The sequence below is a fragment of the Panthera pardus genome, unplaced genomic scaffold, assembly GCF_024362965.1.
Source record: "Panthera pardus isolate Hobbes unplaced genomic scaffold, ASM2436296v1 HiC_scaffold_21, whole genome shotgun sequence".
In the NCBI taxonomy this organism is placed as follows: Eukaryota; Metazoa; Chordata; class Mammalia; order Carnivora; family Felidae; genus Panthera; species Panthera pardus.
Window position 1 is genome coordinate 14,969,925 of NW_026526777.1, and position 18,571 is coordinate 14,988,495.

Sequence of the window (18,571 nt, forward strand, 5' to 3'; positions counted from 1 at the left end):
GCTAATAGAAGCTGAAGAAAAGATTTTTTTTGGTTTTCTTTTCAAAGTAAAAAAGAAAAGAAATTAAGGTTTAAGAAGGAAATAATATAGGAAATCAGGCTTACCTCCAGGTTTTCCAGGTTTTAGAATTTACGATAATTTGTGTCTTTGAGGTCTTTTAATCAGATTTTTAGTTAGTTAATAACACTTTAGGCATTTTTATAAAATATTGAGCCAGCAGAAAAATACTTGTGCTTCCTTTGCTGAGAAAAGATAAGGACCATCTCATTAGCTGGGCCATACTTTTGCAATTAATTTTAGATACATGGTGCTATTCATCAAAGAGGGCAGGTAACTTCTCTATGAGTCTATTTAACAATACTTTCACAATACCTTACTCCTGCAAGAACTATAGACAAAGAAGAGACCCTGCTTTTGGAAGGTAGGCATAATTCCCAGTCTCAAGTCCGTATCACTTGTGAAAAATTCCTCAACATTTGTTTTAGCCTAGTGACTAAAGAAAAGATTTCTTTGTTTTACTTTTAAAGTGCTGCGCAGCCCTGAAGGTTTTGCTTATGTGATTTCATAAAACAAATTAAAACCCCTGCTTATGGTTGATACTTTGTCATACAAGTGGCAATTGATAGCAGTGATTTCTGTCAAACCAATGAATAGCAAATAAACTTTCTAGAACCACCTATTAAGCATTGAAATAAGAGGAGAGCATATGAGGTGTTTCGACAGAACTTTAAAGTCATTGCAGTAGATAAGCTTTGCTTGAAATTTTGCTTCATCGCAAATTCATGGAAGAGAGAAACAATACAACGTTGATCTGTTATAAGTGCATATGAGCTCCGGCCCTAGCCAGCTCTCTGGAGAAAATCTTTGATTACACTGGCCCAGTGTGTTCAGTTTTTATCTCTTTTACATCCACTGGCCTTGTATTAAATTGTCATTGTCCTAAAGCACAGGAGATAGAAATGAATTGCAGTTCTCTACATTCTCTGACAGTGAAATATTTAGGTTCTCTTTCTCCAATCATACTTATGTGTATATTTGATAGTGCAGGGATGACACCAGGCATCTCTGCTGCTTGACATTCTTCTTATTGCATTTTATGTGTTTTGCTATGGATTATTTTCATAGCCATGTGTGTATGCGTGTACACGGTCTATACAGTTACCAATACACAAATACACATACGGCACTTTAAAATCCAAAGCAGTCGGTAGCATGCACACATGTGTGTGTTTGCCTGTATGGTATGAACGTGAAGTACGGACCTATAAGGGGAGACGTATATGCGTAGAATAGAGATATGCTGCTAAGAGTGTTCATAATACCTTTATATGACAAAGTGAATCTCAAGTATTTTTCTAACCAATTAGTTGCCAGCTAAATTTGCCAGGCATGATTTTAACCTGGAGCTAGGATCTCAGGTATTTGCCAGGTCCCGATTTTAAACTGAATTGGTTGAACTGTGTAGAAACACAGGTAACAGGTAACCTAATAAGTAAATTTGTTTCTGATTTCATGAATTCTCTAACTGTGATCATTCCTAAATTCAATATCTAGTAATCATAAATAATTTGTAAAATAGGAAATAAGCTACTAATATTAAAGGCATAATTTGATGGTGTGGGCCCATATCCAAGAAATAGTTTTGAATCAGATCTTGGCTGCATTCTTTTTTTATACAGAGGCTTGACAGATATATCTAAATGTAAACATGATAGCTCCCAAATAAATGCAAAAGAGGACTTTTATTTGTCTGCATTACATAAATATGTCACTTTCTTATTCTTTTTCTTGCTGAAAGCCACTATAGAAGACTAATAAGCGTTATGTTTCTCGAAAGTACATCACAGATTTTAGTATTTTTGAATTTTACTCTAAGAGGTAAGTTTAGAGACCTGTGGTTTTGCTTAGTAAATCGGAATGAGTGTTGAGAGAGAACATTTACCTAACTGCACTTTCTATTTTAATTCTTGTTCTTATTTATATTCTTGTTTAAATTCCCAGATTCATTTCCTACCTTTACTTGTATGTATAACCCTTGAGCCCATTTAATGTTTGGTTGTTTTTATTTTATTTTATTTTTAAATCTTGCTGTTTTTTTATGCCAATCCATCAGACCCAAGTTAGTTTCTTTATTATCTGAGGGTGATAAGTGACAGGCTTTGCCTTTGGAAGGATTTACCTGGCATCTTATTCTGGTTTCCAGTTCATTTTAGACTTCTACTTTCTACGATCCAGCAAACCTCAGCTGCTAAAAATAATTTCCATTCAGAGTTTTAGCAAACACATCTTTCCTCTCTACTTTTTCTTTACAGAAGTGCCAGGTGTTTCTTTTTCCTGATTTGGACAATATTTCTCAATATTTTTCCAAATTCTAGCAAATTATACAAAACCATCAAATTGAAAGGATTTCAATTTTGTGGTGTGTGTGTGTGTGTGTGTGTGTGTGTGTGTGTCTGCGTGCATGCGGGGCACATGCATGTATCCATTCCCCTTTTTAATTAAACATTTTTTTTAAATGTTTGGAGGAAACGTGCTTTTTATGTTTTGATTCCTTCAAATGTTATGCCATCATAATTTATGGCAATGAATGTATATTTGGAAGAGAGCTCACTAGGGCAGAGCATTAAAAGAAAAGGTGCAGTTTTAAATAAATTGACTTCTCACTGGTCAATTAAAGTCCATTTCAATATCCTGGCATAGATCTCTCTGTGCATTTGAATATAGATATGTAACATTCAGCACTGACCATTAGAAATGCAATCTATGGCCGTGGCTCTGGCACTTAGAATCTATTTAATACTTACAGTGTTAAACTCATGGACAGCCTACCTAAGATTAGATTAAATTGTAAAAAAAAAAAAAAAAAAAAAAAAAAAAAAGAGAGAACTTGAAACTAAATTTATATTTTAATTATGAAAGGCAGTCTTTGTCATATACATTCTTCTGTGCATTCTCATGTTTCTTTGAGTGAAACAAAACTGCATATATACTTTTCATCATTTTGATTGGAAGTACACATTATGTGTAATATGCTTTGGCAACACTTACCTAGCCAAAGAAAACAAATTAATACTGGGCATACTGAAGGCTGTCAGGCATATCACAAATGTGTCAATTTGACTTTGCTTCCTCATACACCTTCTCCTACTAAATAAAAGGGAAGCTACCGATAAATTCTCATATTATACCAGAGATGGATGGCTAATAGGAGTGTAATGAAAACCAGCTTGCTTGCTTCCTTCTCTTTAAAACTCTATGGGAATGCAGATAGCATTGATGATCATGAGTTTTGCATACACACACAGAAAAGGAGTATAACTTGAACTTGTTCAGATCTTTCTGCTTTTGTGGAAGTAACAAAGGGATTTATTTTTTTAAAAGTCTCTGAAGTGGCGAACCTCAGTTGCTCCTCTGTGTGAAGTAAATAAAGACTTGAAGAAGTGGAGGGTCAGAAGGAGCCTGGGCAATCCATCTTGAACAAGGGACATCTCTTTTTGTTGCACTGTGCATACGTTTTCTGAGAAAAAAAATCTTGTGCTTTCTTTTCTTATGCCTTATTCAAAATGCAAAACATGAAAGTTTAAAAAGAACTTACGCACAGAAAATAGAAGCATATTAATTTCTTTCTCCTCCATGATCAGAATGTTCTCCTTGTACATGAAAATTCCTTTTTCATTAATTCTAGGAAGAATTTTACTTATTGATAATGGCTTTTGAGAATTTAAATAGAAGACACATTCAATAAATATGTTTACTTTGTTTTTAATATAATGTGAGTTTAAATGCTTTAAAAGGTTTTTTTTTTCCCCAAGGCAGTTATGATACTGTTACATTTTATATTTATAGGAATGTTTTTGCTTTGAAAAGAGTGTCTAAAATTATATCCAGAGTTACCAAAAATAGCGAGTGATATGAAAAATTATAGAGACCAACGTACTTATTTAGAGAAAAAAATTCAAATGTGAGGTTGTTCAATCGATTGCCCTTTGCCCTCCATAATTCCAAATGATCATAGAACTTTAACTTCTCCAGAAGTTAAATGCTTTCTTCATCATCACTAATCTATTAAAACAGACCTGATATTTTGAGGGGGAATATTATACCTGTAACCAACTGCCCATGACCATAGAAAGGGAACGATGCATATGGTTGACGAGAATTCCATCTGTTTCCTATGAGAAAGCGACTGTATACAGTTGGTGCTGGGGCCGGCAAATGACAGAAGCATCCTTTTATCCATAGACTTAAATGAGACCTGCCTCATCAGTCATGGGATCATAGTGTCACAGATGGAAAAGCAACCATCAGCTGAATTGTACTGAACTACATACTTGACTAATTCATCTTATTGCTCTACACATCTAAGGAAAGGCTCATTCTATTCTTGGAGTCTAGACAGCATCAGGAGTTGGGCTCAGGTGGGAGCATGTGGCCGCCTTTTTCTGTTCTTTCCTAGCCATTCCGCAAAGGGAGGTGAGGACCAAATGGACAATTTATGCACAGAAGCTCAAGCAGACATTCTTTCCCAGGGTCAGAAATCCATTACTCAGTTGTTCAAGTACGTTTTAGATTTCTCTTATGTTCTATAAATGTCATTGTTGTCTTTCATGCTCCAAAGAGCTACCCATAAATGATTAGGTATGTCTCTCAATTCGTACGAACCATGAACTGGTATAAGCATTTTTTAATAGATAGAAATGGAGAGCGGATCATCTACTTGTGTTAGCCTGGATGATGATTCCTTCCTCCTACCTTTGTATGGAACTGTTCAGTTGGTTAAGTCTGAAGAATGAGAAAAATACTAAGAGGTTAAACACTCAAATTGTATTTTTAAAAATTTTTTTTTATTTCCTTATAGTGAACAAAACTTTAATCTCTAGAGCATTTATGAGGGTTTTAATGATTGGAAAATCTGTCCTGAGAATGTGGTCACCATATGTGACAGCCTTGCTTTCTATCTTGTCTCCAGTTTATGGGGTAAGTTCGGTGATATTGTCTATTGTCTTACTTTGCTTACATTATGGAACCTCTCTGCCTTCACACTAGATAACCCGAAATGTGGGGGAAATGCCTACTTAGTTCCTAAAAACATCCCTCAACCCTCTCACTTGCAGCAATATTTTCTCTTAGAATTTCTGTTTCTATTCATCTGTTGTGCTAAAGGATGACTTACTTTGCTAAAAGGTAAGTACGTGATATTCGTCCGTATCTGCATACACAGTATGTTAACCCCCTCTCTAGTTCCAAAGAGATTGCCTCCAACTTTCCATCTTTGTTTCCTTGGTGTTTCTGTTTGTTGTACATTCTAGTTGAGTGCTTTTATGGTGTTTTCTTGATTGTTGTCAGTTTGGGGCACTCACTGCTGACATTTTTGTTAAGTTAATGTCCCAGCACAAAAATCCCTGGCACACTGGAATCTGGCTACAGGGCGTGGAAGACACAACTTCTGTGTGAGTGTGTGTAAATGCAGTTAGTTAGTGGGGGGTTTATCAGATAGCTTGGAGAGGAGCAGTACAAACTGTTTTCAGTAACTGTGCTGTTCATACACCTGATAAGATTGAGAGAGCTTTTCGAAATGCTGATAGGCTTTGAATAAGAAAAGAATAATCACCACCACTGGCACCAGCTTATCGGGAATGAAGTAAAATGCCAACACTTTTACATTAGCAAAAGTAAATGTTTTAGACACTCTGTGCCTTTTTTCATTCCAGTTAAATAGTAGGGGTGCTTTTGAGTGTGCCATAATGAATAGAAGGATTTATTACCTCGACTAAATTACAGGTGAATATGTTGATAAAGGAACCTTCAGCCTCAACAGCAGCTTCTTTGATAAGCAGGTGCATCTATGCTGTACGTTCTCAGGAGAAATTAAGTATCCCTTTTTCCACTCCAATTCTATTAAACATCATTTCTGATGTTAGAAGATGCAGTTATGGCCTGTGTCAGACGAGTCCCCTTGTTTTCCAGCAGATGGGAGACAGGCATTTGAAACTTAGCTTATCAGACTTGTAAAATGCTAGCGTGCTGTTATTCAGTAAGTTAGGGCATGTGTAAGTTTATGCCACTTGTACTCAAAGAGCAAAGCCCTGGGTAAGAAATCTTATTTTTTCTCGGGACCGGAACGAGATTAATTGTAAACTTAGGATACTTTAGCGAGAGGAGGAACGTGTCTGCCCAAGCCACAGCCCATTTTAAAGCACCTCCCCTTAAAAAGAGAGGGGTATTGGTTTTGCTCTTAATATAAACCATTAACTTGACCAGCTCAACCCTCTTCTCTTCTTTGTAATGTGACGCCTACAAATAATTTGGTGTATTCAGATTTGATAAATGATAGTGCAAGAGCAGATTGATTGATTTTGGATTACTATTGATTACTCTCAATGAGATCACTGTGACACACTCGAATCAATAGTATTCGATTAAGCAAGGCACCACCGTTCTATACATTCAGCAGCAGTAGGGAATTCAGGAACAGAATGTTCACAAGCTGATAAATTGACAAAGCGTTCAGCTTTAAATAGCCCTTTGTTCAGCACTAGTTCCTTAAAATATATTTCATTGGAAAGTTCGTTTTTGCAACTCTGGGCCTTTCTGCGGAAGAAAGGTCATCAGTTTAAGGTTTATTAAATTTTAACTAAAAACAACCGGGCTCCATTTAGGTGTAAAATAATTTAAGTACCACTGCGGGCAACCTTCATGCTTTTGAGCTGTTGCTCAAAGGTTTCATTCTTTTATGAAGATGTCAATTGTAAACATAAAAATGCATCGCTGGAAATGTAATGGTTTAAGATTCCAGCCGAAATAAAAATTCCTGCCTGAGGAAAGCACTCTCATCAGAGTAAGGTGGTCTTCCCTGGGCTCGCAAGCGGGCTTGCGCAGGAGCAGCCCTGCGAGGCGGCGGGCGGAGACCCCCGATCCCGCACACGGCTTGCTTTGCCCTCTGAGCCACGCTGCACGCGAAACACCCAACGTCACTGGATCCGAGAGCCGCCGCTCCTGTGGGTACCCTGAAATCTTTCTGTCCTGAGCAAACTTGCAAAGTCGCTGGGGGGGGGGGGGGGGGGGGGACAAAACCAGACAAACCAACTCATCCGTGGTTCAAGTCCTCTGGTGAAGGCTCCAGGATGAGATGTTCCATCCTGTTCCATCGTGGCACGGTCTTGGCGCTTTGGAGTGAAGCAGGTGCCCATTGTATGGGATGGCCTCTCAAAAGACTGAGTGTTACAGTCAGCACTGCGCTGCGTATGTGAACCATCGTGTGTGTGCAAAACTGGCGTTTCCAGTGAACGTTGGGGCCCCTCTGGCCTGAGGACCCCGAATCATGACAGGTTCAAATTAAAGACATACTGAGGTAAATGGTCCCACTTTGATGATAACGAAACAGAACAAAAACAAAACTAGAGGTAGCATTCGAGGGCAAATCAGTAGGAAAGTCAAGTTTGGAATCGTGAAATTCCCCGACAGAATTTCAGCCTTTTTTGCATGAAAGTGAGGCAACGGGGTTCTAATTCTATTTGGTGGCACCACACGAAATTGCCGTTTTTTTAGGTCAAAAAATGGTCAAATATCAGCATTTTCATGTGATTCAACGTAATAATTGAATTCATTCCCATGCTGCTCATATTATGTAGACAAATTGAAAGCGACAACTGTTATGTTTTTCTTTTATTTTGTGATGGGCTGTGTCAGGTTACGGGAGACACGTGAATTCTGTCTACAGTTAAGGCGAGTATATCACGGTATCATTTAACAACTTTTTTTTTTCCCTCTAACACTACCAGAGAGTTCCCAAGTCCCAAATATTATACACACTGAAAAAGTATGCATTTATCTGGATTCTCACCTGTTGTCGCTAACCTGCCTGAGAATCCATGTGAGTTTTTCCTCTGCTGAGGAATAGCATGGTACCAACAAGGGAGGAGGTTCTAGTCCTGACCCTCCAAAAAGAGCATATTGCCAAAGGTCAACCGGAAGCAAATTGGGGAAAAGGTGCCAACGCTTCAAATATTTCATCCTCACTTTCATTCATTAACAGCACCTCAATCTGCTAATTAGCACTTTGCCTACACCACTGTGGGTTAGGCAGACGCAGAACTCCCTGAGCTGGCCGGGGAGCCCATGATGCTTTATTGGCTGCTGCAGGTGGCAGAGGTGCTTCGGGAGCTGTGACAGAGTGATCCCAGAGTCCCCATTTGACCCCCCAGATGTGCAGCTCCTATTGGAGCTGTGCTGTGCTGACCAGCCGGGGCTCTCTGTGCCCACCTGTGGGCAGAGTCTGGCTCCCAGGGAGGAAGGAGATGGGCTCTGTCCAAGGGTAGGAGAGAGAGGGGTTACAGTGCTGCTCCTGGAAATGTCAGCACAAAGTGCATCTTGACTTGGGGTCACGTCAGGACCGGGTAAGTTTCTCTCCCTCTGGGTAAGCAGACGACAGCTTACATCTTGTTTCAGAGCAAAGGAGGGTGGGCATCGTTTACCGGAACTTGATTGAGCGAATGCCTCCGACTGGTCCTACTGTCAGTCTCGGAGTTTTCCTCCGTAGTGCATTTCCCCCCTGTCTGTGGCACTGAATTTGATTTATCGCTGGTACTAAGATCAAAAAAGAAGTCATTCCTTTTGATGTTTTCTGTTAGGCACACGCAGTGCAGGGTGGGAGGCTTGGGGGAGAGCGGTCTTAGCATCCAAGTTACTGTCCTGGTCACACGGTGGCCACTGATGGCAGAACATATATTTTGGATCTCTGTCCATTTTGGATGTAAAATTCTGTGAATAGAAAGGTTGAGTGTAGGGTGTTTTAAATTCATATTTAGGTTTGCTTCAGGTACGGATTCTTTTGGTCAGGACACAAAGGATGGCTGGCACGAACACCTGATGAGAACAACTGTGTTGGCATGAATTTTCACCAGAAGTCGTACAAAGCTGAGGAATATAAACAAGCCAATGGGATTCGGCCTTTCTTTCAAACAAGAGTAATTGGTTGCATTTACTGTTGGGTGGTAAACTTGGGACATCGGAACCTTATTTGCAAATGAGAGGAAAGATTCGTGGGGTCGGCTCGTCCTGTATTCTGGACCCTGACCAGGCTTTGTTTGCCGCTCTGTACAAGTAGCTTTTGTCCAGCTTCTCAGTTAGTGGGATTTCTCTGAGCAGCGTGAGCCCCAGCCCATCAGCAGGCTGCTAGTCAGCAGCAGGTGTGAACAACATAAAACAGGATTAACACTGAACCAAAGTGTGTACTAAAAACAGAACCCCTGCCTTGCTTTTAAGAGGACGGCAGGACTAGAAGACAGAAGCCACTGTGGTCCCCTACACTTCGTGTTTACTAAACAGTGTTCAATGAACTATGCAAATGGCTCTGTTTAGGTGCCTGCCTGCAAGGGATCATGCGCTCTCTCTCTCTGTCTTTTAAACTATAAACTCAAAACTTATGTAGAAAATTCTTCTTAGACTTTCAGAGGGGAAAAGCAAAAGAGAACAAAAGTGATCTGGATAAATCTTGAATAACAGCTTAATATTGCAAAGGTACTGTCCTTACTTAGTAATTAAAGTTGATGGTCATCCCATAAGCTGTATCTCCAACCTTTAAAAGATAGTATTGGATAATATTGGTGGGTTTATCCTTAGCTTTTTTTGTGGGTTTAATTATATGACTTAATTTATATTTTTCACCTGGGTAGGTAAACCACAAAGAAGTAAAATAAGTAATTTCATAGAGATCGTACACCCTCCCCCCAAATTCTTTTTTTCAATCAGTGATACCTGTAGAAAGCCAGCCGGCACACACAAAAAAATCGCAGTTAATATAAGAAATGGAGCATTGCATCAACTGTATGGTATTTGGGTCACTTTATCCATATTTGTTTAGGAATGAGAAAAGTGGCACCTAAAAATATATTTATATTTTTGAATTATGCTAATTATAGCACGCTATACATTTCGATAAAATTAAAAAGTTTTTAAATTTGGATATCTGTGTTTTATTAGGTTTAGACGAACTTGTAGAACTTTAAGAGTTGGTCACATCTACAAGGGGGTCTGAAATGGGGAAATAACTCAAACAGTTAGAGAAAATGTATTGTATATATAGAGAGATAGATACACATACACACACACACACAGAGGTATGCATGCATGAACTATTCTTTCAACACATGTAAAACAAACATAGGGGTTTTTTTGCATGTATATGATACATCGTTACCCTCATTTCTGATTCTGCAAAAATATGTTTAATTATAGATATTTATATAAGATGGATCTGTTTGAGAATGTCATATGTACTTCACTAAAGGATGATTTTGAAATGCTAAAAATCACAATTATGGTTATCATTCCCTTTCAGTTACATCTGGTATCATACATTACCTTTATTATCTTTTATATCCAGGCCTTAAATTGTAATCACCTATTTATTCCTTTACCCACTGCCTATACTTATTGTTTTTTATTTTTAAAATGGCAATTTTTTTTAGCTGAGACTTTACTGCTTTTTATTTTACAAGGACTGTTGCCTGCTGGTGTAATTGTGTCAGTCTTAACACACATTGAATATACTGAAAATATCCAAATAATTATGAAATATATAAATTCTAAAATTATGTTTTAATTCTACAGTTACTATCTTTAAGTGTTAACTTACAAGCATTGACCTCATAATGTGTTTCTTTTTAAGAAATGCCCATTCCCTTCTGTTTAGTATTATTAAGTACCCTCAGTAGTATACGTTAATTAGGTTGTGGGCAAATAGTTTAATGATAGTTAATGAAATCAAGTTTAAAAGATATCTGTTTAACATTGATTTTGGAAGTGTATTTTTCATAACCACTTTTCTGGCATCAGATTGCTTACAGTAACTTTTCATGTTGCATCATAAAGATTACATGCATTGTTTTGCAATTTTTTTAACTATTAAAGTAATCAATTCAATGCATTAAATTACATTTTCTTGATCATTCATTCAAAAATATTTGACTGTGTACAGGCACTGTCCTGGGCACTAAGATCCTGAAATAAAGGATAAAAAAAATATAAAGTGACCTTGAATGCCTAAAAAAACACTTAAAAGTGTGGCTTTTTATACGTACGCCCTCCAATTTAACCTTGAGTCAGTCTTCAGAAAATGATTTCAGGAATTTAGGGAGCAAGAGTTTTAAAACTTAAGCAAATTGAAACTTCCATCCTGGTTTTCTGGTTTATGGCTTTTTAGGACTGGTCTGAACCTAGCGCCATGAACACAACTAGGAATTGTACATTCAGATCCTGAATATTTCAAGAGTGTGATTGGGGGTCTTAGAATAGTCAAGTCTGGTGTGGCTAAAAAGCCATTCTGACCCTGCTTCCTTATGAAGCCTTTGAAGATTTGATCACCAAAGTTGCCTTTACATCTTCAAGCACCCTAAATTCCTTACATATGGTTTGTTTTTCAGACTGGAAATGAAAAAAGAGTAAATGCTTTAAAAGATCATGTAAGAAAAAAAAATATCTCCTAGATCCTAGGGACAGCAAGGGGGATATATTTGAACCCTGGAAGGTTTATATGTGGTTTGACTTTGAAGGAAAGGTTTGACTTGGTAAACTCATTCTCATCAAAGTAAATGACTCTTAAGGTAGTTTTTGTAAGAAAACCTTACCCTTAATCTTGAGGTAATTTCACAGCTACTGTCTGTCCAGACTTCCCGTTCCCCAAAGGCTAGGATTTTGATTCGCCTGTCTCTACAGCATCTCCTCAGTGGGTGCGTTTTTATTAAACAGTTTTATTTATTTATTTTCTTTGAAGATACAGATTGGTTCGCTTCAGGTCATTAAAATGATTGTCGTTCGCATTTTTAGGTGTTTATCATTAGATGATTAGTGAAGTTAGGTAATAAGATTTATATTGGCATCAGTTAGGTTTATAGAAGGATTAAAATCATGGTATCATGGTACCATTGCCAATCGGAATATGCCAGAAATATCTCCGGAGAATTTTTATCAAGTGTTTATGCTCAATTAAAATTTATACTTCATGTTACTGAGTGACTGCCTCATGATCTTGGCATCGTGATGTTGCAACCTTCTGAGTGCAGGTGATAGGCAAGGCGAATTCTGTGTGTTCTGGTACCATAGAGTTACAGACTTCGGGAGGGAAATGCCACACTTTTGGAGAAACAGAAGACAGAGTTGTCCCAGTTTGGGGATAGCTAGCCTTTTCTGTAATGGCAAAAGGCTATAAAAATGGGGTTTTTCTCTCCTCCCCTCAGTATCTGCAAAGGGCAGCTTACCTTTCTGTGAGACACTGCAGACGTGAGCTGAGTCATCACCTCACCTATGTTTTCGCTTCATTTGTGGTGTTTGCAAAATATTTGTGAAAATACATTTTCTCGCCCACAGTCTTCTTGACTTTTCTGCTGTCACTCTCTCTAATCCTCTTTTCTTCATTTTTTTTTTTTTTTATTAAGCCGAGGTAAAATTTTGAAATGGATGCGTCCTTCCTTATGCATAGTGCCAAAATGCATCGCAGAACCTTCACCGTGGTCTTAGAAAACAAACAAACAAACAGAAAAAACAACCCACTAACAAAGCAACAGCGGAAAACATCGGGGGTTGCCGGGGGTGGGGGGCGGGGAGGAAGAGGGCAGCTGGTAATTTATGATTCCTCTAGTATTGCATGTAAAGGATTTGCCAGCGCCCCACTTCCACCCCACCCCCAAACTACACACCGCTCAGCGTTAGGATGATGATAATGTACCTGGAAGGAAAATGCAGTCCATGCCGAAGCAAGCAGCATCAGACAGGGCGCCTTGCCATCTGCCCCACCTGCTGCTTTTCTGAGTCCATCTGGTGACTGCAATAGCTCATTGTAAGCCTCTTCTGAGGAACATTCGGGCTGAAAAGCAGGCAGTGTGAATTATTTAGGTAGCTAGTATAAATAAATAGAGGGAAAGGAGAAGAGTAACGGGGGAAGAGGTGGAAAGCACCTCTCTCTCCTGCTCCCTTAGCCCTGGGTGATGTGGAATGCTCGAATGCACGAAAGCATTTGATTTGCATATAGATTTAGATGTATAGATCATCGTGCAGATTACAAACCAATGAGTTTTATCTAGATTTAGATAGCGCTCAGCCTGCTTTGCACTTAAAATATGGCCAGCTTCAGGTAGGGAACCTTTGGAGACGTTCAGCATAGGTGAAACGGATGAAGTGTAATGTTTGTAGCCATTGATTTGGCAGTTGTAAAACAATTGTGTATCCTTTCTGAAACAGATGATTGTTTTTTGTATGTGTGGGGACAACACTTTTGACTTTTTAGTGAATTGTGATTATCAATATTGTGTCCTCTTTTTTTTTCCACCAGAGAGGAAAAGAATTAGAATTTCTGTGTTAATTTTGATTTGCATATGTGGCCGGTCAGAAATTTGTTAGTTAGCTGTTATCTTCAAGACATGCTTACCGAAGTCAACATACACATGAGTATATATATATATATACTAAATATAAAATGAAGGACTTCAATCATAGAAAAATATGTATGGCTGTGTATTTTGGGGTCTGGATAAACCACATGGTTAAGAATTACCTGATTAATGCAAAATGAACTACGTAAATTGTGAACTGGAGTCAAATAAGTCATTTATACTGAAATACAGTCTTTACCGAAATAAGGAAAGTTTATCATTTGGATCTAATAAGAAGGGTTTATAAGGCTGTACTTGTCACTGAGGTCTAGGAATATCAGTTTATATAAAAAAAATTCTAGGTTTTGGGGTGCCTGGCTGGCTCACTTCGGTTGAACATGCTACTCTTGGTCTCAGGGTTGTGAGTTCAAACCCCAGGTTGGGCATAGAGACTACTTTAAAAACAAAAAGAGTACACTTATTGTCATGAGCACTGAGTAATGTATAGAATTGTTGAATCACTATATTGTACACCTGAAAGTAATATAACGCTGTATGTTAATTATACTGGAATTAAAATTAAAAAAATACTCTAAATTGTAAATGAAGGTTTAGAACTATGAATGGAATTGGTAGTATCCAGATTTGCAACAAACTCTTCCTGTTTTCTTTCCAACGACTCATTGAAGGATGATATAAATTTAGCATGGGAATGGGGACTTCACTTAAAGTGATTTATGATTCTTTATCCACATTTTTTTGTTTTTTACTTTATAGATTAATACAGATATATGGAGAAGGTGATAATGTGTTGTCTAGCCTGTTAATTTTTTAACTTCAAGCCTAAAAAGAAGCTTGATAGAGCATGAAAAAGAGAATGTTTTTGTGAATATTTCCCCCGGTTCTATTTGTACGGAAAGGGGTGTGACGTCTTGTGTTCTAGAATAGACTAGAGTCCTTAGGATTTGTTCATTCTGGCCCACTTGAATTAGTTCAGCTGCAAAGTAAAGTTAATGGATCTGCTTTTTTGAGCCAGTAAAGCTCTAGCCTTCACTTAAATAAGCAACATCTATCTGGAGCGAAATATGCATGAAAATGAATCATAGTGTTAATTCAAAATAGAACCAGTAACCCACTTCATATTTGTTCAAATAAAGTACTTTTTATTCAAGGAAATTTATTTATAACGCCTCTTTCCAAAAAGTATTTGAGAAGACTCCTTTTTATCTGCATTTGAAACCATTTTCTGGTGCCAAATTAAATGAGCTATTTGTCTTAAGCCAAGTAACTCCGTAAAATGTAAGGGCATTAAATAAAATTCAGCAGTGTGAGGCAACAGCTAGTTCAGTCCTTCTTCTGTGGCCTGACATTTCCTGCTTTGACCTCCCAGCTTTCTCTCTCCATCATTGAATCACATGACCCCCACCCCCAGCTTTGAAAACATGCCATTATAAAAATATCCCCCCAAGATTATATTTTTCCACAATTAGTAGCAAGGACTTTTACTTATTCTTCTTAAATTACCTTTTCCTGAAAAAGTCTATTCCTCCTAGAGTCACTTGGATACTGTTTGCTGCTGATTGAATGCCTACTCTTGCCAGGAAGAGGACAAAGTTGACAGACACATGAATTAATTAGAAGTAACACGCATGTGTTAGCGGTAGTGGTTAACTTCAAGAATAGGAGTTGGCTCAGTATTTAATTGGTAACTTCAGGGAACACTTACAGATATTTTGAGGCTCCATAAATGTACAAAGTACGGAAATGTTTTATAGAAAATGTTAAATATATCTGTGTGAGAACATAATTTTTTTTTTGAAGTATGGCCTTAATTGCTGTTATTCCCCGCGACTTATAGTGCTCATTTTTAAAATTTTGCTTTTATTTAAGACTTATAGACAAGAGTCCTCCTGAGTACTGTTTTATCTTTATTTATTTTTCTTTTTTTTTTGTATTCTGACAATAGGTGTAACAACATCTCTCTCATCTAATCTGGACAGGGCTGGCTCTATATGATCTTTGAATAATTCACATGCATATAGTTTTGTCAGATCATATGCTTGTGTCCCCTTTGCCTGGAACATGTGAAAACTCACTTTATCCTAAGATCATGAATTTAAAAAGTATATTCGTTATGAGATGAAGAGTTTAGAGTACGTTTATTTCCATAAATAGCAGTGGAAACGTAGTACATGAACATGTATTAACACATGGTGCTTGCTATAAACATAACTTTTTAGCATTTTACAGATTCTTCTTTCATTCTCTCTCGTAAGAGCAGAAAATCCATAATATGGATATTAATTTTACTCTTATTTGATCGGTATTTTCACTGAAGGTGTACTTAAAGATGTCAACTTTTAGAGAAAACTTTGTACCCAAATATTTGCAAGGAGTTTTTTTTTTTTTTAATTTTTTTTAATGTTTATTTATTTTTGAGACAGAGACAGAGCATGAATGGGGGAGGGGCAGAGAGAAAGGGAGACACAGGATCGGAAGCAGGCTCCGGGCTCTGAGCCATCAGCCCAGAGCCCGACGCGGGGCTCGAACTCACGAACCGTGAGATCGTGACCTGAGCTGAAGTCGGACGCTCAACCGACTGAGCCACCCAGGCGCCCCTGCAAGGAGTTTTAAAAGAGAAATTTCATGAGCTGTCAAGGAAATACCCAGAAGGAAATTAATTAGTGTTACTACTTGCTTTTTAAGAATGTTGACTTTATAATTATGTAGTCAGTTGATAAGTCTAATGATCTCATTAGAACCAAAAAAATAAGTGAAATAAATGTTAATAAAAGCCTTTGTGTAGCATATTATATATTTCAAAAGTAAATGTCCTTTTTAGTGGTTCTTCTTGAAATCTGCCATTGACAGTTTAGTCAAATCAGCTGTATTTATGGAAGGCTAGCCTCTCTAAATACTGCACTCTAATAACAGTTATGGTGTTATTAATTATACGGGATAAGTAGCAAATAGTAGCATCCATGTTGCTCCTTAATAGCCTCCCATAAAGAACTTCATTACCCCATTCATAGGGAAGGAGCAGGATGGAATAATAAATCGTGGGTATTTTTATGGGCTTATAAGTGGGGAGGTAAGGTGACTACTTGGGGTTTCCCCAAAGCAAGGCTGATAACAGAGTGGTATTTACTTTCAGACTGAAGACAGTCAGCTTGACCTCGTCATCTTTTGTTTCAGGGTGCCACAACTGACCCAGGCATGATGCCTGATTTCTTTATGTTCTTTATGTTCTTATGTTCTAAAACTAGGTTGTATTTGATGGGACAGAGCCCATGGCAAGAGAGGAGACAGGTCTGTTGATGAGTGCAAACAGAAGGACCATTTAGGAGAAATCTCTCTCCGGGCCTTTCTGCTACCATTTCCTGTCAAGATCTGGCAGAATGTCCTACTGTTAATCTCGGGGTGATGGTTTGAGGATCATATTGAGTACGGGTTGTAAAAATAATGCACCTTATTTTGGGATGTAGGATACTATGGTACAAACCATGCCTTTGGAAGCCAGAGAAATTTATCCTGTTACTCAAAATATGTTAACTTGAATGATGTAATAAAATAGCATGCAAAAAATGCTTGGTGAGAGTGGGCTCTCAATAAATATTTCATGCCCCTCCTACTTTGCTCTTGATAATGGGGTTGTTAGTAGCACTAGAAGGAAAGTACCAAACTGAGATTTCACTTCTCAAGGCCAAATTAGCTTCTTACCTCAACCGACAAATTCTGAAGTTGAAATGAGTCATAATAAGGATTAGTCAGGGAAGCTTGAATTGAACCTATTTCTCGTGCATGTGTGAGTCCTTATCAGTCTCCCACTACTTATAATTGCTGGATTCACTTTCTGAAATTAGCAAAGGGGAAAGCAAAGTAAAGACAGAAACCTAGCCACTTGCAATTTTCTTTCCTGCCTAGAATGTTAGGGTAAGAATAGGACTATAAACATATAAATAATTATTATGATTAGAGACATGTAGAAATGAAACTATGAAGGAGAAAGTACAGAGTCTCGCAGATTAGAAAAGTTTCTCTTGTTTTCAGTTTCAGCTGTCTTTATTTTTTTTTCAGCTTTATATATTTAAATAATCTTTACATTGAATGTGGGACTTGAACTCACAACTCCCGAGATCAAGAGTCTTATGCTTTTCTGACTGAGCCAGCCAGGCGTCTCCAGTGTCTCCTGTCTTTAAAAAGCATAGACATACTTCTCTTTTATACTAATGTCGTAAATACAACAATATGGTTTCTGAAGTTAGAAGTCCCTATAAGCCTTGTTACCAGTAGTATGAGTGCCCAGCTCATATTTTTTATTTTGTTTTTTATAAAAATACTTTTTTCACTTTTATTCAGTATTGAGGAAAAGGGCATGAGCAGGGGAGGGGCAGAGAGATCAGGAGACACAGAATCTGAAGCAGGCTCCAGTCTCTTGAGTGCTCAGCACAGAGCCCTACGCAGGGCTCGAACTCACAAACGGTGAGATCATGGTCTGAGCCAAAGTCAGCTGCTTAACCTACTAAGTCACCCAGGCACCCCAATGCCTAGCTCATGTTTTTAAGAGTGTGAGTGTGTGTGTGTGTGTGTGTGTGTGTGTGTGTGTGTGTGAGAGAGAGAGAGAGAGAGAGAGAGAGAGAGAGAGACAGAGGTGGTCCTCAATCTATTTCAGGTGAATTTCCTGCAAGAAGGGTTAAATCAACTGGTTGAGCTGATTTTACTCTCCAGTGGTGATATTTTATTTATATGATAAAATGCTTGGAAAGTGATTAATTTGTCAGGGGAACATCTTGTTACTGTAAATTTGCTGAATATGGAATAAAATTGCCATAACATAGATAGGAAAATGAAGATTTTTAAAAACAGAAATAGCCAAAGGGTCTTCTGTATTTCCCTCAGTTTATTTTTACCTGATATCTCCCTTTAAAAACAACAGCCTCGAAAGACCCCCAGTTTGCAGGTGAGGGCTGCATTGGTGCTGGTGAGGTAGGAAAGAGGGGGAGTATAATGGAAGAAGCAGAGATGGGTGGTGGATGTTGGTGCCTCGTTCTCTCTCCCCGGACCAACGATGACTGATACATCCATTAAATTTCAGCCCAGGCTGATTGACTGAGTGGATTTATATAAATTAAAAAATACAGGTCATATACCTTTTCTGATAGACTGTAAATGAGAAATAGGAATTCCTTTAAACCTCAAAGGAG

At 38.0% G+C, this 18,571-nt stretch overlaps 1 protein-coding gene across 21 annotated transcripts in view; it reads left to right on the forward strand.

Annotated features, from left to right (window-relative positions):
* Nucleotides 1–18,571, forward strand: part of ESRRG (estrogen related receptor gamma) — a 625,497-nt gene that overhangs the window by 401,749 nt on the left and 205,177 nt on the right. Inside the window, exon 1 of one of the 21 annotated variants that reach the window (XM_019465622.2) lies at nt 4,873–4,977. The exons of the other annotated variants lie outside the window; for them this stretch is intronic. Coding sequence (XP_019321167.1) covers nt 4,973–4,977 — 5 coding nt within the window. The 5' untranslated portion in view covers nt 4,873–4,972. Of the gene's footprint in view, nt 1–4,872; nt 4,978–18,571 lie in introns of those variants that run through there. 21 annotated transcript variants of the gene reach the window in all.